Below are 24242 nucleotides of genomic sequence, written 5' to 3' on the forward strand. Positions count from 1 at the left end.
GAGCCCCAAAACTCAGTATGAAATAAGTCAAAGACATCTGTCAAAGAGGCCAGTGGAATTCTAGACAGTGTTGACAGACACATAAACCTTGGAAACAGACCCACAGAATGCACGATCATCTAGTCCAAGACCTGGTGAGGAGACAGCCAACCCACGGTGCTCTCAGCTAGAGAAGGGGACAGAGCAGGACACACACTTTGGAAAGAACACTGACAAACAGACATGTGTTCCAGAAAGTGTACCCAGACTGGCAAAGGGACAAGAGACACTTAAATAAAGAACGACTTTGACAGAAAGGGTCACATTCTAAGTCTGCCCCAAAGCAGACTAACAGGGCCCTGTGAGCTGTCCTCAAACACTGAAAGAACATGTGGGAGAGAAAACCAGCTTATTTTGCACAAAGAGTATGGAATTAGGAACAAGTGGAATTTTGCCCTTTATATATAATTCTATTATAGTTCTGACGTCATGTGCAGAAACTCCTTTCACATTAACCTCTCTGTGCTGCAGTTTCCTCCTCTGTTAAATAGGGCCAATAATAATAATAACAATGATGCTGCAGCTACCTCTTTCATGGGGTTGCTGTGAGGATTAAATGAGTTACAATGGTAAATCCTTAGATCAGTGCCAGGGTCCATCACTGTTAGCTAAGTGTTTGCTATTAGCGTTACTACTGCTGTTATTGAGGTTTTTGTTACCTCCCTGAATTGAAAGGGAGCTCTGGCCATAGACAGTATCTAGTCCCCTTCTGTGTCACCAGCATCCATCCCCCAGCACAGAGCAGGTTGAGTTAAAGTTATGTGGAGGCTCATGTCAAGATGCTCTGAAGAAGATCATCCTGAACATTCAGAGATGAACTGTCATTCCCAGCTGGTGTTAAGATGTTTAACAGGCTGAGGTTGCTCAAAAATAGACTGAGCACTCAGGCAGGGCCGCGTGGGCGTGGTGGCTGGGGCCGCATGCCCTGCGGGTGGTGTGGGTCAATCATCGGGGGACACCCTCAGATTCCATGATACCCATCTCCTCCTTTCCCAGGGGCCCTCAGCCTGGGCAGCCACCTGGCAAGGGAGGGGCAGGCATCACCCCTACCCCTACACTTTTCAAATGGGGACCCGTGCACAGCCCCCTCTTCCTAAGTGAGAGCGTTTCTGGGACTCCTCCTGCCTGGCCATCCTGCCCTTCCTGGGACATGCAGAAGGCCCCGGCAAGCCTTGATGCAAATAGTGCTCAATTTCCTGGGCTAAAATTACATCTTGAGTCAATTTTCATAAAGTGCAGTGACAGATTTAGGTGCTGGGAAGATGGAGCTTTCTCAGAAGGCATTAAAATGACCCAAACAGTTAAAATCAGCTGGAACTCAACAGCCAGGAGCTGCGAGAGCAGCTTTCATCCTTCTGCGGCCTTATGCAAACAGGGGGGTCTGGACCCTGCCTGGAGAAACTGCTGTGCCTGCACTTGATACCCTCCAGCCATGGCACGAGTAGCTCTCAGCCAAAATCCAAGCTCATGCAGAGGCATTTTGCAATGAAATGTGGAGCCATGCGAATGGGTTTGTGTTTACCAGGGAAAGCAGTCTTCCATAGCAGGGGCCACTCCATCGAGGTGGGTCTGGATTATTCTTTAACCTCTCCATTCCTGATATTTTCCTCTGCAGGTCACACAAAGAATCAGGCAAAGCAGTAGGGCCTTCGATGTGTTTGAGGGAAACGTCCCTTCTCTAGAAGTAGCTTGAAGCCTGTGTCCCAAGGTAGCCCATTGACAGAGCTCTGCCACCCTTGCCCCTGAAGGCTGGACATGGTGCTGACGGATCCTATAAACAGGATCAGCCTCCTCTCTGACATTCTGACCCTATGAGCCAAGCGCCAAGCAGTCCTCAGTCTGATGGTCATGAGCTCCCTTCAGCTGCCTCTCCCTGTATCTTACCCACAACACCCCCTGAATGCCAACCTCATGCATTCGCTCGCTGTCCGTCTGGGTAGTCTCTGTCTGCCCCTCTGGATGCACTTCCAGCCCTTCCCCACCCTGCTCTGTGCCTGGAAGGCCAACCTGTCTGGACTGGATCCGCAGCCCCTGCCCCGAGTCTCCCAGGAGGTTCCCCCAAAGGGAGGTGAAGGCAGGAGAGCAGAGGGTGGGGAGAGCGAGGGTGGCCGGGCTGACCTCACACCTCCACTGAGGGCCCTGCCCTGGGGTTCCAGGAACCACCCCGGCCTTCTCCTTACTGCCTCAGGCCTGGAGAGGTCCCACTGTTGCCAGCCTCTGCGATTCACCAGCCCTCGTTGGTTTCCTTGAGCCCCGCGCACTCCTTTATAAATAGCCTTTTATCATATGTCTCGACCACCCAAGACCTAGACTGGCCTGCTTACTCCCGTCCCCTCCAAGCCTGTGCTTTCACCTCCATCTTTGTTGTTGGGTCCTTGCAAGCACCACGTCTCCCCACTTCACTGAAACCCAGCTTCACTCAGCTCCCCCAAGTGGACGCTCCCGCTGCGCTGGGGTCGAGCACCCCAATTCCAACAGCCGAGGCCAGTCCCCCTCCTCTACAGGACGAGGAGGGTGAGCCTGCTGGGCCCCAAAGTTCCTTCCAACCCACCGTCTCCTCTGATCCCTGTCAACCACCCCTCAGACAGGTGACTGGTGTTTAGGTTCCAATTGCATTTAAAAACCAGAATGACACCCTGACTGTAACGTTCTCTCCTCTGAACTCCCATTCTGTTCTCATCAATACCTCTCATCACATCCTCCTTCCACATTATTCATGCACGGGGATCTCCCCTTCCAGGCTGAACACTCCCCGTTCCATCTGTGTTTTCGGTGAAATTCTTCTTTTGGCCTGTCTCCCTCTTTCCCTCAGCACCTCATTGATGCTTCCTATTGTAAATATTGACTGAAGAGGGACCAGTAAGGCCCAACAATCTGGCCGATGCTGTACAATAATATTTACTGAACGACGACTACACAGCAGGCACATTATAGCCACCTTGCCCTACAATCATCACAGGCCTGTGGGGTCAGTGTTATCCCCGTATTATCTCCATGTGTGGAAACACAGAGGCTAAGAAATTTGTTCCAGAAAGGGCTGGAGCCAGGAGTGAACGCACAGGTGTATCTGACTCCAAGGCCTGTCTCCTTTCCTCTGTTTCATCCTGTGGTGTGTGTGATAACAAGATGCAACGTGGGCACTTTCCTATCAGTTCAATCCTGTCGGTCCAATGGGTAAGACTCCGTGCTTCAGTGCACGGGTTCAGTCCCTGGGTGGGGAATTACTATCCTGCATGCCCCAAGCATGGCCAAAAATTAAAAAAAAAAGATGCAACGTGGACAACTGGGGACCCTGACCCAAAAGAGACAAGCCTCATTACAGAGTGGATTAAGGGTTCGTGGAGCAGCGTTCTTCCAAAGAGGCCCGTCCAGACTTTCCTGAATGAATCACTGAGATGTTAGGACACTCCTGCTCTCTGTGAAGCTCCGCCAAAGGCCTCAAAAGTAATGAGTTAATTTAGGCTAAACATTTCCTCTGCAATCTGGTTTAGACTTTAACTGGTTTAGAGTCTTGGAGAGGGCAAAAAAAGTCAACAATAGCCCAGTCCCTGGGGAAATATTGCCCACACATTTTATGGATAAAATTTATCCACTTCGGCCACTTGCTTCTGCCAGATCTGAAGGAGGGAGGAGCAGGGAGCAGGACAGGTGATGTTCCGGCCAGTCCACCAAAGAGGAAGCGGTTCATGACTTCCTCCAGACTGAAGCTTTACTGGCCTGGCAGTCCCTCATTCTCATCAAGCCACCGGGGAGCCCCACCCCTGCAGGCTCTTGGCTTTTGACTTTTTCTTCTTGTGCCCCATTCCCTTCCTTCCCTCTCAGCAGGCCCTGGAGGCTAGACCTGTGTCCCTCTGCTCTTTGAAGCTGCCTCTGTCCCGTTAGATAGAGCGCCTGCCTCTCTCAGTGGAGACCCCAGGCCAAGTCTCTATTCAGAGCCCCGGGCCTCCTCCCTCCCTGTGAAGGGCACAGGTGGGGCTACCAAGGTCAAACCCTTCTCATCCCATCCTGGATCCTCTTCTGATCGCCAGGAGCAAGCTCAGTGTGCACAATACAAAGACCATGGGAAACCACCTCCGGATAAATTCACCCCCACCTCCTCATGGAGGTTCCACCCCTTCAACCATGGAAGAAAACATTCTTCACCTCCCAGACTTTCACGCCATCCTTGTTTGGCCAGATCCTCTTCTCCAAGAGTAAGGAGGTCTGCTCCTTCTTTGTTCAGACAGGAGCCAGGGGCTACCAGGACCCTCCCCCTTGGCCTGTTCCCCCTTTTATCCTCTGCATCTGAAAACCAGCTGGCATGGAAGGTGTGAGGGAAGAAGGAAGCAGAGTTAGGAAGGGGACAAAAGCTGCCACATCCTTGCTGGCCTCTGTCACCCACCTCTTTTTCCTAATCCAGTCACTCCTGCAACAGCCATTTGTTAACACCTACTGGTTTTATGGTTTATAGTGAAAAATGATAGGGAGGCAGGACTTCCTTGGGCGTCCAGCAGTTAAGACCCTGAGCTTCCAAAGCAAGGGGTGTGGGCTTGATCCCTGTTTGGGGAACTGAGACCACACACGCTGTGGGGTGTTGGCAGGGAGGAAAAGTGGTAGGGAGGCAGAATTAAGCAGGAGAGTGCATATGTGCTGGAGAGGGTGAAATGTTAGAGTGGGTAGCCAAGGGAAGGCCTTGATGGGGTGATGTCTGAGTCCAGATTTGAGGGAATTGTGGAGGGGGCCACATGAACATCTGGGAAAAGAGCATCCCGAGAGAAGGAACAGCAAGTGCAAAGACCCTGAGGCAGGAGGAGGCAGGCATGGCTGGAGTGGAGTGATGGAGGGGATGGGCAGCAGGCGATGGGTCAGACAGCTCAAGGAAGTCAGACCCCATGGGGCTTGGTGGGCCACCAAAGAGACTGTGGTGTTGCAAGAGCTGCTGGAGGGCTCTGACTAGAGGAGAGACAGGGTTTGTCTTGGGTTTTAATAGGATTCCTCTGGCCTTTGGGTGAGGAATAGACTAAAGGTATCTAGCACCCACCCACTAAAAGTCTCTGTGATTCTTGACAGTGAGCCCTTCAAGTCTGCCCTCTCCTTAGAGCCCCTGTCACCAGGGGCAAAAGACACTTGGACTCTGGTGGGACAATGGAATTGAAACAAGGCTGGAAACATGGTCATCCTGAGTTATGGCAGAGCTTGGAAGTCAGACTAAGGAGTTGGGAGTTGATTCAAAGCAGAGGGGAGTCACCTAACTAAAGCCACGCTCACTCACGTTAGTCAAAAACCCCAGGAAAGCCACTGTGGCGGCGACTCAGTGCTAGATGCTGTACCCACGCCTCAGGCCACGACCCTGGTGGGCAGGGACTCCCTGTCTCCCCAGTCAGACGGGGGCTCCCTGAGGACAGGAACTTTCTCACCACCTCCAGTCTCTTCTTGCATCAGCAGGGCTAAGACTCTGCATGCCTTACTATCCTCGGGAGCTGAGATGCTGGAGTTGGTAATAAGTTACCAGGTGGGAGGACTCCAGAGTTAGATGAACAGACGGACAGACCATCAGGGACAGGCTGGCGTTTCCAGGGTGGGAGCGGGGCTGTACCTACCTCCCGCCACTGCTTGTTCTCCATCCCTTGAGTATACATGACGCATACTGTGAGGAGAGGAGAGAAAAACGGGTTAACGCTCCAGGCCAAGAGAAGGATGTGCGCCCCAGATGGGGAGGGCTCTGGGGGGTCAAGCACCTCAGGACACTCCATCTTGGTGAGCCTTGTTGGGTCTGGGTGGGGGCGAGGTCAGCTTGGAGTAGGGGGCCTAGAATATAGGGGTCTGGGAGGAGGGTCAGGGCCACTGGAGTCTAGGCCAGAGCAAGTGTGAAGTGTGAGGCGGGTGGACAGGTGGGCCTGAAGGAGGACTGAGCGGCAGAGATGTGGCAGGAAGCGGATATCTGAGACTTGCCTGTCTCTTTAGAGCCCAAGGTGGCCTCAGGAGGCCTATTGTTACCATCAGCCCCACTTTCCTGATGGGGAAACTGAGGATCAGAGGAGGCCAATGACCTGTCTGAGGTCATATACTTGAGCAGCGTTGCTTAGAGCTAGAACCCTGGGCTCCAAAACCAGTGCTCATGCCCTTAGGCCACAGACATTGCACTGGTTTCCCTGGGACTGAGACCTTCTGGCCCCAAACACCCTGAGCCCTCCCCACCTGCTTGGTTGTGTTGAGGTTTCACATCCTCCCGCCCCACCAGTTCTCTTCCTGCAGACGGCATTGGTGAAACATCAGACAGCCTTGATGTACGGGAACAGTGCCTTGTACATAGCAAGCACTCAGTACTGGCTCCCAAGTCAGCCAAGGTAGTAGTCTTAATGCCATTGTTAACAAAGGAAACCATAAACAAAACAAAAGGGCAACCTGTGGGCTGGGAGAAAATATTTGCAAATAATGCGACCCAACAGGGCTTAATTTCCAAAATACACTAACAGCTCGTGCAGCTCAATAACAAACCAAACAAGCAACCCAATCAAAAACTGAGCAGAAGATCTAGATAGACATTTCTCCACAGAAGACATACAGATGGCCAACAGGAATACGACAAGATGCTCAACACTGCTTATTATTGGAGAAATGCGAATCAAAACTACAGTGAGGTGTCACCTCACACCAGTCAGAATGGACATCACAAAAACATCTACAAGTACCAAGTGCTGGAGAAGTTGTGGAGAAAAGGGAACCTTCCCACACTGTTGGTAGGAATGTAACTTGGTACAGCCACCATGGAAAACAGTACGGAGGTTTCTTAAAAAATAAAAACAGAGTTGATGTAAGATCCTGCAATCCCACTCCTGGGAATATATCTGGAGAAAACTCCAATTTGAAAAGACACATGCACGCCAGTACATGTACTACAGCACCAATTACAACAGCCAAGACATGGATACAACCTAAATGTCCACAGACAGGGGAATGGATAAAGATGTGGTCCGTATACTCAATGGACTATGACTCAGCCATAAAAAAGAATGAAATTTTGCCATTTGCAGCAACATAGAGATGGTCCTACTAAGTGAAGTAAGCCAAGCGGAGAAAGACATATATCATATGATAATATTTATATGTGGAATCTAAAAAATTATACAAATGAATTTATTTCCAAAACAGAAATAGACTTACAGACACAGAAAACAAATTTATGGTTACCAAAGGGGAAAGGTGGTGGGGAAGGATAAATTAGGAGTTGGGGATTACTACTATATATTAAATAGATGAACAACAAGGTCTTACTGTAGAGCACAGGGAAGTATATTCACTATCTTATAATAAAATATGGAAAAGAACAAAATACACCAAACACAATGCAGTTGTTATTGTTGCTACTGTTACTACTGTCAGAGCAGGACTTACGTGGGTCAGACTTGGAGAACATGTCTTTGTCCAAAAGGTTCCTGAAAGACGGGGAGAGAGCAGGAGTTAGCACAGCCCCGGGATCTCAGGGGATTCAGGTTGTTACTGAGACCCAGAGGCAGCCTCAGGCTTGGCTTCAGGCAAACAGGAAGCAGGAGGCTCCTTCTGCATGATTTCAGTTCAATTCAGTTCAGTTCAGTCGCTCAGTCGTGTCCGACTCTTTGAGACCCCATGAATTGCAGCACGCTAGGCCACCCTGTCCATCACCAACTCCCAGAGTGGTTTAGTAGGGCTCATTAGAGCTGGGTGGGCCCACGAGGTTGCTCAGCTCAGCCTTCCTAGGGTGCTTGGTGCTCCCTACCTCTCACCCCCACCACCACACACTCCTGTGGACCCCAGTACCCTAGCTTGCACAGCACCTCGCTCTTGGGCCAAATCCCAACTTGCCCAATGTCCTAAAAATTCTGTTCTAGAAATTCTCCTTTTACCACTTCTCTGTCTCTGAAAAGAAAACGAAATCAAGCCATCAAAAACTTCTCCATTCACTGTTCCATTCTCCCAGAGCTCTACTTAGAGCCAGTTGACTCTATTATCTCCCCTGTGCCTATGGATTAATTAATGACACCTCCCAGGAGATGCAGACTCATTGGAACAGGGTCCTTCGGTGATCAAGATCAGAGCTCACACATGGCCCTAACAATCAGACTTGAAGTCACGCAGTAAGATGATGGACACAACAGGGGATTCCGTGGTGCTCTCCAGGGTTCACTCCCTGGTTGGGGAACGAAGCTTCTGCCAGCAACGTGACATGGTCCACAACAACAAAAAAAGATGATGGACCCAGTGTTTGGGGGCAGAGAGACAGGTGTGGATCCCCCTCCCTCCCTGCCTATGTGCGATCACAGCTCCCACTCACTGAGCCCCATGCGCCGCGCTCAGAGCTGGGCAAATATTAGCTCCCAGTCCTCTCAGGGTCCTGCAAGGTCGGTGCTGGGGAGGCAGGATCCCATCTAACAGGGGCAACTGGGCAAGGATGTGCCCTGCACGTCTGGCGTCCCTCGCTGCACAGTGACCTGCAGCCGTCCTTGTGCAGGACACAACACGGCCCGATGGAAACTTGGTCTCCAGCCGGGAAGTGACTCCACCTCTCTGGGCCGGTTTCCTCATCTGTACGATAGAGAGGCTCGGCCTTCCCTCCCTCCTCAACCCTCAGAGTTCCCGTCCGCACCCCCGGTTCCTCCTGCTTCTCTTCCAAGGGCTCTCCCAGGTGGACAGGGTTGCAAATAACCAGGGAGTTGACACTCCCCGGAGCAGCCTTCAGCCAATGATGGGCAGGAGTTGGGGCATCAATGCCCAGTTTCCTCACTCCCCCGCCAGGGCTCGCTCTGTGTCCCACACAGCCCCCCAGAGGGGCCCGCCAGGAGACCTGCTCCTTGAAGACCCTTGTTGACTTGGGCAAGGTGTTCATTGTTGAAGGGGCTTCCTGTAAGGCCCCCCCACCCCACCCACCTGTTGGTGCTACTGACTCTTTCCTACACTGCCCTAGAGTCCCGCTCTGCCCTTGCCAACCACCTCATCCATGTCCCACCTCCCTCTCAGATGTCCCTGGGGGTCTTGTCATTCCCCTTCTCTACTCCCATGCCCCACTCCTCCACAACAGACCCCTTGTACCCTTTCCCCAGAGAGGAGAAGCCACAGACACAGGGCTATGTGGCTTCCTGCCAGCCAACTCCCAGTATCAGAGCCGGATTATCTGTGATCAGATAACAGATAAACCTTCAGGATTATCCCTTCACCTTCTCCCTGAGGAGGGGGAGACTGAGGCCCAGGGAGGGACAGGGCATGGCCAGCAGTGGTAGAGCCAGAGAGGTCCAGAAGGAGACCTTCCCCCAAGTCACCAACACTGAAGCCATCAGCAGAGACAGCCTGTCTGGACACCTTGACCCACAGCCAGCCCCACCACCCACACCCCTCACTCTGAGGTAGGAGCCCAAGACCAACCAACAGACAGACTGACAGACGCAGCAGCCTCCTGGTGACGGCACACAGCATGCTCTGCTTCCGGGGAGGCCCAGACTGTGCTGGGCCATCAGTCCAGTTCTGGTTCCCAACAGACTCCCATCCTCTGCTCCAGTCTCTTCACTCAGGGGTCTCTCCACGAAGGTAGCTACCCTGCTAGCCCTCTGGGACCCCAAAGGCACAGAAACCCTATGTTGCCTCCACTGCCCCTCTACCAGACCTGCTCCCAGCAGCTGTCACTTTGGAAACCATGTGATAAACCTCCCAGCCCTCTGCAGTGAGCATCAGCTGAAACGACACACACAGGCAGCTCTGAAAAGCAGGCAGGAGGAGCCACAGGTAAGACATTACCTATTTTGGCTCAGAGGTTAAAGCGTCTGCCTCCAATGCGGGAGACCTGGGTTCTATCCCTGGGTTGGGGAAGATCCCCTGGAGAAGGAAATGGCAACCCAGTCTAGTACTCTTGCCTGGAGAATCCCATGGATGGAGGAGCCTGGTAGGCTACATTCCACAGGGTCGCAAAGAGTCGGACACGACTGAGTGACTTCACTTTCACTTTCTTTCCACACTGAGGTGGGCTGATCTGTTCCCAGGTGGACCCTCCCCTCCTCAGTGTGCTAGATTCAGGGCAGGAGCGTTGGTCTGGAATTACACAAAATGCCTAAATTCCAAAGATGACTCTGCAGCGGTAGAACCTGAGGCGTGGCGAGAAGCTGGAAAGTCATAAAGAAGGTTGAGGGATGGGGGAGTAGGGGGACTCTTCTTCTCAAGCAAGTGCTGAGGTTCATCTTTGAATTCTATAATGAAGTTCTGTAATTACATAAAATCCTAGAATGTTCAAGCAAGAAGGGACTTCAGAGGTCACCTTTTCTAATTCCTTTGTAAATCAGGAGTGTGAGACTTGGAGAGAAGGCAACTGACTTCTAGGTATCCTTCAAGTTTAGTTGGAACTCAGGTTCAGTCATGTCTAGGTGAGAGAGAGAGTGAAACTGGATTCCAGCCTAGATATGGGCATGTATGTGTATGTATGTGTGTGTGTGTGTGTGTGCGCGCGCGCGTGTGCATGCACGTGAAAGAAAGAGAAAGTGACTGAGAGAAAGAGACACAGATATGGAGTTTTACCTTCCAAGAGAAGCAGATGGGGCCTGTCTGGGCGATGGGGATTCTCCTGGTGAGCACACCCGGTTGGACTAAGAAATAGAACCCAGCCACCTAGCTTCGGTGGCTCCCTGCCCAGTAGCCTTGGACTCTCATTGAGACTTAGGGTCATCCTGGCCATGGCCCGGAGGGTAATGCAAACCTGCTTCCCTCTGTTCTGTTGAGATTATCCTTACCCTCCTTCCAGAAGCATTCCTATTTGTCCTAAACTCTGCCTTCCCTGGACAGACACTGACCAACAACTATTTCCTCAGAGCTTTCTCTGGCCTGTACTGTGCCATTCTCTGGCTTGTAGGACCCATGACCATACTCGGCACACCCTGGACTGCAAAATCAGGGTGCCTCTGTCTCCCACATTCCAAAGGGTTGCAAAGAGTTGGACACAACTGAAGTCACTTAGCGCACACACACACTGTCTCTCACACGGGGCAGCGACCCCAGCACTGCTCCAGGCCGACCCAGCACTGGACTCAGAGTAGGGCCCTGGCAAATTGAGTGGATGAAGGAAAACCAAAAGGAATGGCCAGACGGGTGAGCGAGGCTCTTGTCTCCCCACAGGGTCATGCTCAGGGTCGGCCCCTGTACTTCCACTTAGCTGCAGAGCCTGATGGTTAAGTGTGTGGGCTGCAGTCACACGAACTCAGTTCACATCCCCCCTCTGAACAAGTTACTTGCCTTCCTTGTGCCTCCATTTCCCCATCTGTAAAATGGAGTTATAAATAGCTCCTCCTTTAGAACTGCTGTGAAGCCCTGGGACATGGTGAGGCTCATCAGACAGTTTAGTCATCATCAGCCTGGTGCTGAGCACAGCGGTCACTCTCCTGGTGAGCACTCTGGTTCACTTGATGACAAAGAAGAGACAGGAAGAGCAACACAAGCCACTTCTACACTTAGAGGTCCAGGGAAGCCCATCCCATCATCTACATTCCCAGTTTCCCACTGGGGCTGATGCACTGAGACCCCAAGGCTCAGGCATGGTGAGCGACTTGCCCACAGGCCCAGGGGTAGTAAGAACCCATGGGGTAAAAAAAAACCAGATCCTCTACCGTGAAGCAGGGCTCAATCTGCAAGGACATAAAGAGACCAGACCACAAGTGCTTTTCTCCAGTCTTTGGAGAACTCAAAGAGACTTTCTTTCCAACAGGCAAAATATATTTTTTCCCCCAAAGCATAAAATACTTCAGCTGTCCAAGCTGCAACCTAAAGCTTGGCTTCTTTTGTTCCTTAAATCAAGGTCAGGGAGCCGAGGCCAACGCTGTTTTCCTCACCGCTCTCCCCTCAGAATAATTTCTGAAACAGCTGCAGGAAGAATGACCATGCACTGGGCGGTGAGGGGAGAAGACCCCAGCAAAGACAGAAAGGCCAAAATGAGAGTTCCTGCCAAGTACTAAAGGACAGAGCCGGAGGGTGACACCCTGAGGAAGGGCTTAAAAGACTCAGAATAGAAGGTGAGGCTCTGTAGTCAGAAAGAGGAAGAGACATAGAGAGTCTCAGTCTGAGGAAAACAGCAATGCCGCCAGGAAGCTACAATCTGAGAGGGGGACACAGCCCTGCGCTCAGGAAGCCCCATCCGAGGGGAAACAGTCTTGCCTCAACCAGTCTGAATTTGAGAGGAAGCACAGCCTTCCCTCAGACAGATCAGATCTGAGAGGAGACAGAGCCAGGTCCTCAGGGAGCCCCAGTGTGAGGGGACACAGCCCTGCCTCAGGGAGCCCCAGTCTGAGGGGAGACACGGCCCTGCCCTCGGGGAGCCCCAGTCTGAGGGGAGACACGGCCCTGCCTCAGAGAACCCCATTCTGAGGGGAGACACAGCCCTGCCCTCAACCAGCCCTATTTGAGCAGAGACACAGTCCTACCCTTAGGGAGCCCCAATCTGAAGGGAGACATAGCCGTCCCTCAAGGAGCCTGAATTTGAGAGGAAACACAGCCTTGTCTACTGGAGACCAAATCTCAGAGGATACTGGACCCTGCATCAGGGGCCCCAGTCTGAGGGGAGACACAGCCCTGCCCTCGGGGAGCCCCAGTCTGAGGGGGTGGGTACATTTCCTCTGAGCTAAATTGCTGGGTGAACTGATTATCACATCTTCAATCTTTAAACAAAGTCTATGGGCTTCCCAGGTGTCTCAGTGGTAAAGAATTGGCCTGCCAATGCAGGAGACCCAGGAGATGTGGGTTTGATCCCTCGGTCAGGAAGATCTACTGGAGGAGGAAATGGCAACCCACTTCAGTATTCTTGCCTGGAGAATCCCCATGGACAGAGGAGCCTGGCGGGTTACAGTCCATAGGGTCACAAAGAGTTGGACACAACTAAGCGACTGAGCATGCATGCAAACAAAGCCCATACATGCTCCATGAATTTACTAGCAATGACTCTTGATACAGAATAAGGAAACACTCCAAGAAGATGTATCTCAGCTTTTCTTGACTGTAGGTCCCTAATTGAGGTCCATGAACCCCTTTAAACTATTAGCAAAATGTGGCATATTGATCTGTATGGACGCATTCTTCTTCTGGAGAGTTTTTATCACATTCTCAAAGAGGTTCATGAGGTTCAAAAGACCAAGGAAATATGGTTTAGTTTCTTTCCAACAGCATCCTTAAGCATCCCTGCAACCTCGGGCAAAAAGCTGGTGGTGATGAACATATAACTTGCATCTTCAATGCTGGGTCCAGAACCCAGCTCTTCCCGTGTATCTAGGACCTCACTTAGTCTGCCTGTGCCTCGGTATCCCCATCTGTAAAGTGGGAGTAATCATAGCCCCTCTTTCCTACAAGTTTTCTAAGAATTAAGACTCATCCATGCAACACAGAACAGTGTCCCGCACACAGTAATTTGCTATTCAGTGCCTGGCATACAATGTTATTGTTGCTCAGTTGCTCGGTCATATCCAACTCTTCCCAACCCCACGGACTGCAGCACAGCAGGCTCCCCTGATCTTCAGCATCTCCCAGAGTTTGCTCAAACTCATGTCCATTGAGTCAGTGATTGCCATCCAACCATCTCATCCTCTTTCATCCCCTTCTCCTCACATCCTCAATCTTTCCCAGCATCAGGGTCTTTTCCAATGAGTCGGCTCTTTGCATCAGGTGGCCGAAGTATTGGAGCTTCAGCTGCAGCATCAGTCCTTCCAATGAATATTCAGGGTTGATTTCCTTTAGGATTGACTGGTTTGATCTCCTTTCGGTCCAAGGGACTCTCAAGAGTCTTCTCCAACACCACAATTTGAAAGCACCAATTCTTCAGTGTTCAGCCTTCTTTATGGTCCAACTCTCACAACCATACATGACTGCTGGAAAAACCATAGCTTTGACTACATGGACCTTTGTGGGCAAAGTGATATCTGTGCTTTTTAATATGCTAGCACACAATAAGTGCTCACAAAAGCCCTGTGGAGGATAAGGTGTCTTGTAGGGACTCCTTGTGTTCTCCCCTCTCTGTTCCCTAATTGCTGGGCTTAATTAGGACCGTGAGCACCCACATGTCCTCGGCCCATCACTGCCCATCTCCTTCATTGAGGAGAACAGACTGAGGACAACTGAGTCACTATCAGGGAGAAACAGGAATCCTAAAGAGGCTGGAGAGACCCCAGAGCTTGAGGGGCCTGCTAGAAGCACCTATTTCTCTATGGAACAATTCAACACCAAACATCTGGTCAACCCCCAGTAGGCAGCGGGTGCGAGAGGGCCACATTAACCATGGATATGTGTGCATGCTTAGTCTCTCAGTTGTATCTGACTCTTTGCGACCCCATGAACTGTAGCCTGCCAGGGTCCTCTGTCCATGGGGATTCTCCAGATAAGAATATTGGAGTGGCCATGCCCTCCTCCAGGGGGCCTTCCCAACCCAGAGATCAAACCCAGGTCTCCTGCATTGCAGGCAGCTTCTTTACCATCTGAGCCACCAGGAAAGACCAAGAATACTGGAGTGGGTAGCTTATCCCTTCTCCAGGGGATCTTTCCGATCCAGGTACCGAAGTGGGGTCTTCTGCATTGCAGGCAGATTCTTTACCAGTTGAGCTACCAGGGAAGCCCAGTCATGGATATAATCTGCACCAAATCCTTTGTTGGGTACTTAACCTATGATACCCTATTCACCCTACGTATCAATGCAGGGAGACAGACACTGTCTCCTTTTATAGGGAAGGTAGCTGGGCCTGAGGTGTGCCAGTGTCCCCCAGCTTAGCTGGAACACTGAGATTGAACTCTGAAGCTGGAGCCCATTCAGAGTTGCTATGGGGAGGCAGGGGGGTGCCTGTGTTACCAAAACCCTGGGTCTCCCAAATCCCCACCCCAGCCAGCAGTGCCCCTCACATCCTCACTCCCGATTTCCTGTCCCCTAGCTTCATCAGGGCTGCTCGCAAAGTAACAGCTGAAGAGAACTGGAGGGCTTTCCATCTCTCCCTGCTCTGCTCCCTGTTCTAACAGGCAGAAGTAATCTCAGGAAAGGCAAGGAGGGAGCTGGGGAGGAGAGGGACCTTGGCACTCAGCCCCTGGCACTTGCCCATCTCCCCTTTCAGATCCTGTTCCACACGCCCGTGCACTGTCTCTGTGCCAAGCAACCTCGCCAAGGTCTAAAAAGCAATTTTCACATGGCTTAAAGAGCTCTCCTTCCTGGAGCTATTTGCATTTTTGTTATTATTAATTATTGTAATAATTGTCCCTCCTAAGCTGCGTGACCGAGGAAAAGAGCCTGAGCTCTGCCTCAGATCCATTCAAACTAGAATCTCCACACTGACACATGGTAATTCTGTGACCCTGAACAAGCTACTTAACCTCAGTTTCCTCATCAGTGCATGCAGTCATATACCTGTCCTGTGAAGCTGAGAAGCCAATAGCTTAAAATAGAAATGTAGGTAGCACTTCCTTATGCCCACTCCTGTCCCATTCATCAAATCTTAAAATTTCTCCTATTGGGAACTTCAGTCCTATGCAAGGCCAGCAGAGAGGACTGTGGGAAGACAGAGGGGATATTAGGGGACAGAGGCACTTTGAAATGTTTTGGAATCACTCTAAGTCTTTTTGTCTTGACCAGGAAACTAGCAGAAAAAGACTTTGTCAAGAGTCCAGCCAAGCTCTGCTTAGAAAATCAGTCCCCAGTCACTTAACACTGGCTGTCTACTAAATGCAGGAAAAACTGAGGACCCCAAACTCTAGGCCCCTTTTAGCCTCAGGGATCTCAGGGAACCTATGGATCACTTGGAAAACCTCCTCCTTGTGGCAGAGGCCATGGCTATCCGATCAACAAATATTCCTCACTTTTCTTCCTAACAGAATCCACACTGGTTCAGGTATCTGATGCAGCTGCCCTGAAGTCAGAGAAGGTAGGCTCCTGTCCCTTGTTCCTGTTGACTGATTGTGTAACCCCAACAATGTATACACTGAAATATCACCCCTGAATGTGCTGGTATTTGGAGACGAGGTCTTAGGAAATAATTAGTGTGGTTTGAGGTCATGAGGGTGGGTCCTTCATGATGGGATTAGTGCCCTTATAGGAAGAGTTGGCTCTAGCTCTCACTTTCTCTTTCTGCCATGTGAGAACAGTGAGAAGGTGGCCATCTGAAGCCAGGAAGAGAGTCCTCACCGGAATGTGACAACCTGATCTTGGACTTTTACCCTTGAGAACTGTGAGAAACAAATTTCTCTTGTTTCAGCCACCCAGTCTATGGTATTTTGTTATACCAGCCCAAACTGGCTAATATATTGGTCTAGGGGTGGACATGAAACCTGGCTCTGGCCACTGAGATAGAAGGGAAAGTCTGCTGAGAAATTTTTGAGAAGGATTGTGCTTTCTAGATTAAAAAAGAACTTTTTAAAGAGAGGTCTTTGGCGCTACGTCTTGCTTCTTGTCTTTGGATGCTGTTGCGATGCCTAGAACGGAGGCAATTATTCTGTAACAATGAGATCCACGTTTTGGATGACGACAAGATAGAAGGGCAGTTGGGTGCTTAGGCAAAGTGAGCAGACAAACCAGAACTGAGAAGACCTTCCTACAGATTCCCTGTGATTTAAGAAAAATAAATGTGTTTTGGGTTTGATCCACTATCAGAATTCCTGTTACTTACAGCCAAAGCATTCCTAACTGAACCTGATTCCTCTGTGCCCCAAAGCTTGTTCTACCTATTCCCCTCACCTCCTCTCCACTCTCTCTCTCCAGTGGTAGGCCATCTCTAGCAATGGCCTTAAGTCTGAGCAGAAAGAACAAGGGGCTGGGAGAGGACAGATGATAAGTTGCTACTTTATAGTCTGGATGCCGTGGAAGGCCAGTTGCCATTCTGTGACCCTCTCTGGCCTCTACTCCCTAGGGATTCCTCTGGGTTTGCCGCTTAGAATCAAAGTCATCACTGAGCAAGAAGACCTCTTTCATCTCTGGAGATAGAGTACCTACTTCTTGGTTCCATCTACCATGGTTGGAACCCAGGCCCTACTGCAATTCTCATCATTGGACACCCTAATCCTCAATGTGAAGAAGCTCTCAACGTTTTGAAGTCTGAGGAAACTGAATTTGGATCCCTTTTTCTAAAACACATTAACTCTACTGGTTCCTGAACCTGAGCCCTGATCTTCTAATCAGCAAAAAGGGAAAATACTACTATTTAGTTCACAGGGTGGTTGTAAGGTTACAAAAGATGCAGTCATTGTGGTAGGCGGAAACTCAAGACGGTCCCCAAGATTCCCATGCCTGCTGTACAAGCCTGCACAATCCCTTCCCCTTGAGTGTGAGTGGGAATATGATTGGATACTCACTCCTGTTACTTTATATTAAGTTGCAGACTCTGGAGAGATTTATCCCACTTGCTTTGAAGAAGCAGGCCGCCATGCTGTGAGAGGCCCACGTGGCTAGGACCCGAGGGTGGCCTATAGGAGCTAAGAGCCCCAATCCGACAACCAAAAAGTACACAGGGCTTTCATCTTATAGCTGCAAGGAATTATACTCTGCCAACAACCTAAATGAGCTTGGCTTGGACCCCAAGCCTCAGATGAGATCATAGCCCCTGCTCACACCTCGATTTCAGCCTGGGGAGACCCAGAGCAGAAAAGCCAGCTGTGCTATATCTGGGCTGCTGACCCTACAGAAACGGTAAGATAATAAATGGCCATTGTTTTAAGCCCTAGGATTGTGGTGATTCGTTATACAGCAATTGAAAACTAATAAAAATCTGAGTTTGGACCAAATTGCTATTTGGGTAGGTTAAAAAACAGTTGCGTATAGGCAACTGCATGTGGTTCAGCCTAATACAGATGTTAAGTGCCTAGCATGTAGTAAGCACTCAATAAATCCCACCGTTATTATTCCCCTGGCTCCTCTAAATGGTATCTTGACATATTCAGTGGCTGGATATGTCTCTTTTCCCCAGCACTGGCTCTAACAGCTGCCACACTGCCCCCAGGCCCCCTCCTTCGCCAAAACCACCCTCGCCCTGGCTGTCAGAAGACAGTGTTCTGAGCCCATTCACACGCCTTCTGAGAGGCTGAGGGCACCGCTCTGGAGCTAGGCTGCCTCTCGAGCCCTGGGGCAGCAAAATGCCAACCTGAACAGAGAGCAGAAAACAACATCTCTGGGGCAGAGGCAACAGCTGCCACCAGCCCCACATCTGCTGCAGGGGCATGGGCAGCCGCCTGAGAGACCCCAGCAGGGCTAAGCCACCGCCCGCCACTGGGCTGTCCCCTCTTTGCCTCCCCTGCGGGTCTCAGGAATCCCACCATGTAGAACTAACTGTGCGTTGCTTCTGCCAGCAAGACCCCTGGGAAGTGCACAGGTTTCTGTTACATAAAAAATGCAAATTGCCCTTTCTAACCAACACGCTGGTCTGGATCCCTGCATCAGATGAGGCATAGAGAAATAGTGGGGGCCTTGGGAACAGGGCACTGGACAGACGAGGTTTTATGGGTTTTTTTGACAGGTAAGTTTTGATTGGGTCTGCAGGGAGACTACTAAAGTCGGGAATGGTCTGAAACAGACCCATCAGAGGAGGGAGAAGCTCGTGGCTCACACTTTCTACGATGTCTGCTGGAATCCGGTTTCACAAACCATTATTCCCAAAACAACTCCTCAGAGTCTCTAAATGCACACTATATGTCAAATATATGTCAATAAAGCTGGGAGTGGGGGAAATAGAACTTCCTAGATGGATCAGATCTCCAAAACCCACGCAAACCAGCTATAAAGACAGATTTTTATTTATTTTCAGGTGTCAAATAATAGGCACATAAATTACTATTCCTGAATTAATCCATTTAATTAATCCATTTAATCCTTCTACTGTGATAAGGATTATTACACTTCCTTTACAGATGAGGAAACCATGGCCCAAGTTAAGTATTTTACCCAGGATCACAGGGATTGAACCCAGGCAGACAGACCCCACAGACTCATGGTCTTAAACGCTGAGCCAGACAACCAGAGGCTTTAAAATCTTTGACCCTGAGTTTACCAAAGGAGGAGAAGGGAGGGACGGAGGATGAAATGGTTAGATGGCATCACTGACTTAATGGACTTGAGTTTGAGCAAGCTCCGAGAGATGGTGAAAGATGGGGAAGCCTGGTGTGCTGCAGGTCCATGGGGTCACAAAGAGTCGGGCGCGAATGAACAACTGAACATTACCAAAATCGGTAAAAACAGTTATTTGGGAGTAGACAGTAAAGAACCTGCCTGCAATGCAGGAGAACGGGGTTCAATCCCTGGGTAGAAAAGATCCCCTGGAGAAGAGAATGGCAACCCACTCCAGTATTCTTGCCTGGAGAATTCCACGGACAGAGGGGTCTGAGGGACTACAGTCCATGGGGTCACAAAGAGTTGGACATGACTGAGTGATTAACAAAAACACACATACAGAGACTATAGATTAGCCCAAGAAATACCAACACAAAGAACCAGGGGCTGAAACACGTCCACCCCACAGTGTCATCTGCCTTCAGCAGAGGCGTGGGTGGGCGTCCACTGTGATCCTGTGCTGGGGCTCACACTTGTCCCCGTGCCAAGCAGATTGGCTCAGCTAGCAGTGTCCTAGGACAGGCATGGTGCGGGGCCAGTTCCTCCCTCAGGCAACAGCAGAGACCTCCGAGGGCTGCAGGGGTGGCAGGGGCCTTCCTAAGAAGCAGAGAGGGGAGGGAACTAGCTCCCAGGACAGTTTCCAGTTCCTTTGAAACACTGGCCCCTCATCCTGAGATGCCTGCTCTGAAGCCCTCTGGAACTCAGTCAATCAGCACCTTTGCCTGCCCTACTATTCCAGGCCCCTGCCCACTATTCCCTGTCACCTAGATGCTCAGGGCAGGGGCATCCCATAGCCTCCTTCCCCGGGGCTCAGTCAATGCTGACCATGGAATGCAACGGAAGAGGCCAGGACTTCCAGTAATTGGTGGCCATGGAGTATAGAATATGCTGGAGAAAGCCATTCTGTGCAGCTCTCCCTCCTCCCCCTCCTCCTCCTTTTCCTTTCTTCTCTCTCCCTCTCAATCTGTTCTAGAAACTGGATAGTTGGACTTAGTTGAGGGAAAGAGATGGATTGACGATTTCAAGCCCACCCACATTGTGCTCCTTGTCTCCTCTCTGTTCCAGGTGACTCCTCCCTTCACCCCTTCCTACCAGAACCCCATTTTCCCCACCCTCTGGCTTCAGGGAGGGTGGGAGAGCAGGGCCTGGGTCATGCCCCCGTCCCCAGCCTGATATCCCATGAAAAGGAATAAGCACCAGGGTTGATCCCAGAACCACATCCCCCAGGAACTCAACTGCATCCCTGGGTACCACCTAGGCCAAAGGTTTGAGTCTTTGAACACCTCTACTTTCAGAGAGTAAACAGGAGGGGCCAAGTGCTACTGCCTTACAGTAATCATTGTAGCTATTTATTGAGCACCTACTGTATGTGAAGCAAGTGGAAAGCAGCATGCTGGATGCTTCATGATCCTCTACTCCTGTAAGTTAATTCCTCCAACAGGATTTACTGAGGATCTGCTACGTGCCAGCCACGCTTCCAAGCACATGAGCTACCTTGGCAAGTAAGGTTTCTCAATGAATATGGGACCTCCTAGGGCTGCAGGTGGTTTGCACTTGACAAATGGGAGAAATCGAGGCTAAAATTTTGTCCCAGGTGGTGGAGCAGATTCCATCTTAAGGTGTCTGATCCAAAGCCATGGTGCCCTGTGCCCTCTGCCTCCTCTACCTGCCCTGGAAGTAGAGGGTTTGTGAATCTGAGTCAGAGTGGGGACTCCCACTTCCAAAAAGAAAAAAGAGAGAAAAAAAGAAAAAAACAGTTTACTTTAGGGGAAGAGGAATGAAGTCTATACAACCGAGATGTCTTCAGAGGTTCCGGGTTCAGTATGCGAGAGATCCCCTGGCCCAGGCTGAGTGCTCAGGACTCAGTGGACGCCTGAGGCAGTGATTTGGGTTGGGTGTCCCATGGATGAGAAGGATGGCTGGAAGTGGGGAGCATGACGCCAGGCTTTTCAGGATGGGGGGCGGAGACATAAACTGGTAGAAATGAAGACTGGGTGAGATCTGATGGAGAAGGTGCCATTCAGAGGCTCTGGGATGAAAAGGACCCTGAGACAGCTCTGACAGGGGCATGACTGAAGGCTGGGCTGGGAAGGAGCCTCAGGCTGTATGCCCGCAGGGGAGGGAAGGGCGGGCTGGGGCAGCTGCGGATGGCTGAGGAAGTGAGACCAGAGCTAACGGGCCATCAGGAATCTCCCAGCGGAGTAATGACAAAATGCAAATGGCCTTGGGAGATGATCCTGACAAAACTGTGTGTGGGACCATGGGGCAGAAACGTGGGAGTCATCACAGGAGCCCCCAGAAGGGCCTTAACACAAGGGGACAGCAATGTTCCACCGCATCAGCTCTTGCTCCTACTCCCCTAACCCCCACTCCTGCTCCCCAATCCTTCCTCTTTCACACCCCAGCCCAGCTCCTCTGGTTCATCTACATACATCTCCCCAGGGCCACAACTTGGGAATACAGGGTTGTGGGGGGTGGGGGCGGGGGGTGCCACGAAGGTGGATGGAACGTCCGACCAAAGAGAGGCCTAGAAGAGGATGGGGCAGGCGATTTGGGACAAGTGCGCACCTGGGACCCCAGAGATGCTGTTGGTCACTCTGGGCAGGGGAATGGCATCTCCTGCAGAGGTGGGGTCTGCACTGACCACAGTGTTCCTCACAGTCCCCACAAGGCAGTGACCCTAGGCCAGCTGCAGGGTGACTGCACTAGGGGAGATATCCCCCTCTAGCCCACCTGTGCCCCTCACTGCTTGGGGCAGCCTTCCTCTCTGATGGAAGAACCTGCGGGAGACCCAGCTCCGATGCCCTCCCCCTAGTGACTCCCAAAGCCTGTGTAACCTGGCTGAGGATTTAGGGGTGAGAGCCCACAAAAACTCCTCTCCCTCCCCTGCTGGACTCTAAACTTCCACACTCACTGTCCTAGTCCTTTGGCTTAAGATTTTATACCCCAGTTATTGTTTTTTTTAATGGTGTCACTTCGAGTTGTTATCAGTCATCCACAGCTCAGCATGAGTGAGCCAATCTGATCCTTTCCCGAGTCGGTTTTGCTGTTGGAGGTGAAGAAAGGCTTTAGGATCCTGGGGTCTGCAAGGTGGGGGGAGGGAGAGAGAGAGGGTGGGGGAGTTGGGGTGAAGGAGCGGGGAGAAGACAGGGAAGGAGGGCGCAGAAGGCAGAGGCTGGGCACGCCTGGGAAGGATGAGGCAAATCCCTCTCTTCTCCATTTGGGGAGGGGACGATCAGAAACAGACGGCGTGAAGACCCTGCTGTGTTCGTTCACTACCTCCCTCTCCCACCTCGGGCTCCCGGATCCCTACCCCCCGCGTCTTCTTATCTCCTCGCAACATCAGCCCGGTGTGCAAACTTTCCCGGATAAGACCCTGAGCTTGGCTTCCCATTCCGCCTTGGCCACCCGTGGCTGGGCATGGGCTCTTGCCCGACAGGCAGAGGGGCGTCCTGGAGACGAGCACGCTCTGGAAGGGGGCGCACGGAGGTAGACGCGGCTCCGGCTCCAGGGGCGGGGCGGGGGGACCCGGACAGCGGGCGGCTCACCTGCAGGACACGGTGATCTCCACCTTGGTGGCCGGGATGCTGCCCGCCAAGGAGTCGAACTCGCTCAGCGACGCCATGTCCTCGGGCTGTTCCATAGCCCACCGTGCCCCTACCCCAAATTAGTCAATCCCTGCGCGATTCACGCCTCCTCCGGAGCAACGGAAACCCTGGGCTCTCCCCCCAACTCCCGAGCCGGGGCTGGGCGGCAAAGGGAGGAGAGAGGAGAGCGAAGAGGGGGCGTGGGAAGTGAGAGAGGGAAGGGGGCGGAGGGAGCGGGGGCCGAGGAGAGAGGAGGGGGTGCGGGTGACGCCAAGAGGAGGCTGGGGACCCAGTGTTGAGGGGCAAAGCGCTCAGGGAGCTGGGGCGCAGCGGGGAGAGGCGGAGGGGCCCGAAGCGAGGGCGCCGGGAGGGACGCGCGGAGTGGTGGAGAGAGCACCGGGAAAGGGGCGGGGAGCTCGGGGTGGGGGCAGAAGGGGTGCAGGAGAGGGAGAGGGGGTGTGGGGGGTCGAGTGGAGCTAGGGCTGCGGGGGCGGCGGGACTCAGGCAGCGCGGAGCGAACCCGGAGCGCCGGAGCTGCGGCGCCACTCGCTGGGTCTCCGCGCGGGCGGCGGCGAGGCTGGGGACGCGGCTCCAAGCGCCACCTTCTCGGCTCGGGCTCTGGCTCCAGGGCGCCCGGGCTGCGGGAAAATCAAATCTGCCCGAAGCCGCCGCCTCCCGCCACCCGGGGCGGGCCGCTTGCTGGGTCCTTGAGCGCCGGAGGGGGCGCCCGCAGGGGCCGGGGCGGGGCCGCGGGCGGGGTCTGCGCGCGAGTGTGTGTGCGAGCGTGTGAATCTGTGTGTGTGTGTGTGCGCGCGTGTGGCGGGCGTGGGGACGCGGTTCCAGATGCTGGGAAGCTAGGGGGTGACGGCTAGAGATGGTCTCGGCCGTGCGCGTCTTTGTCTGCGCCCGCGCTCCACTCCCCGCCTCCCGGAGGGTCTCGGTACCCCGGGAGCCAGAGGGGTGTCTGAACCTAGGAGCATCTGTTTGGGAAGGGTCTCTGCGGAGCGGGGGTGGGGAGGGATCTGTGCACAGAGACAGCATCTCCCCCAGAGGTTTGAGGGGGGTCTCTGCTGAGGGTGCGCCCCAACGCGGGGGAGGGGGCGGGTCTCAGTCCAGAAACAGATTTTACATCTCCTAGGGAAGCGTGTGGGGCCGACCCCAGTGCCTGGAGGGGCCGCCTCAGTGAGGGTCCTTAGGCCTAGGCAGCGTGGGTACATGGGCGCTCCCCTATCCGCCTCTGCCCCCGCCGGGCCTGGCCACGCGGAGTCGGCCACTTAAGCCACGCGACAGAGCCCTCCCCATCCCCGGCCCGTCGTGACCACACGGCTTAGCCAGCCCCCGGGTCTAGAAGCTTCCTCCAACCAGGCAGAGGGCGGCCCGAGCTCTCCAGGCTTCTCTGCAACCTGCACCAAGTAGGCGCCTGCTGTGTGCCGGGCTCTAATCGCAGTCAGGGGAGCGAGGAGAGAGTCGAGGCCCCTCTCTGGCGGCCCCCCTTCCAGCCTGGCCCGTTGCTGCTCCACTCTGCCGGGGTCTAGCCCTCCTGGATGAGCCCCTGGGTTTGCAGCTCTGTGGCG

At 52.5% G+C, this 24242-nt stretch overlaps 1 protein-coding gene across 6 annotated transcripts in view; it reads right to left on the reverse strand.

Moving 5' to 3' along the window:
* Nucleotides 1-23369, reverse strand: part of CPNE5 (copine 5) — a 103932-nt gene extending 80563 nt beyond the window's left edge. For 2 of the 6 annotated variants that reach the window (XM_086371427.1, XM_086371425.1), the window contains exons 1-3: nt 22630-23352; nt 7414-7454; nt 5619-5665 (exon numbers count right to left, since the gene is read on the reverse strand). In XM_086371427.1, coding sequence (XP_086227553.1) covers nt 5619-5665; nt 7414-7454; nt 22630-22724 — 183 coding nt within the window. In that variant the 5' untranslated portion in view covers nt 22725-23352. Of the gene's footprint in view, nt 1-5618; nt 5666-7413; nt 7455-22629 lie in introns of all 6 variants that reach the window. The other 4 variants (XM_086371426.1, XM_086371428.1, XM_086371429.1 and 1 more) reach the window with 4 other exon arrangements.
* Nucleotides 23370-24242: the final 873 nt, after the last annotated feature.

The sequence above is a fragment of the Bos grunniens genome, chromosome 23 (genome assembly GCF_055505025.1).
Source record: "Bos grunniens cultivar Pamir isolate PY7600 chromosome 23, Bosgru_T2T1.0, whole genome shotgun sequence".
In the NCBI taxonomy this organism is placed as follows: Eukaryota; Metazoa; Chordata; class Mammalia; order Artiodactyla; family Bovidae; genus Bos; species Bos grunniens.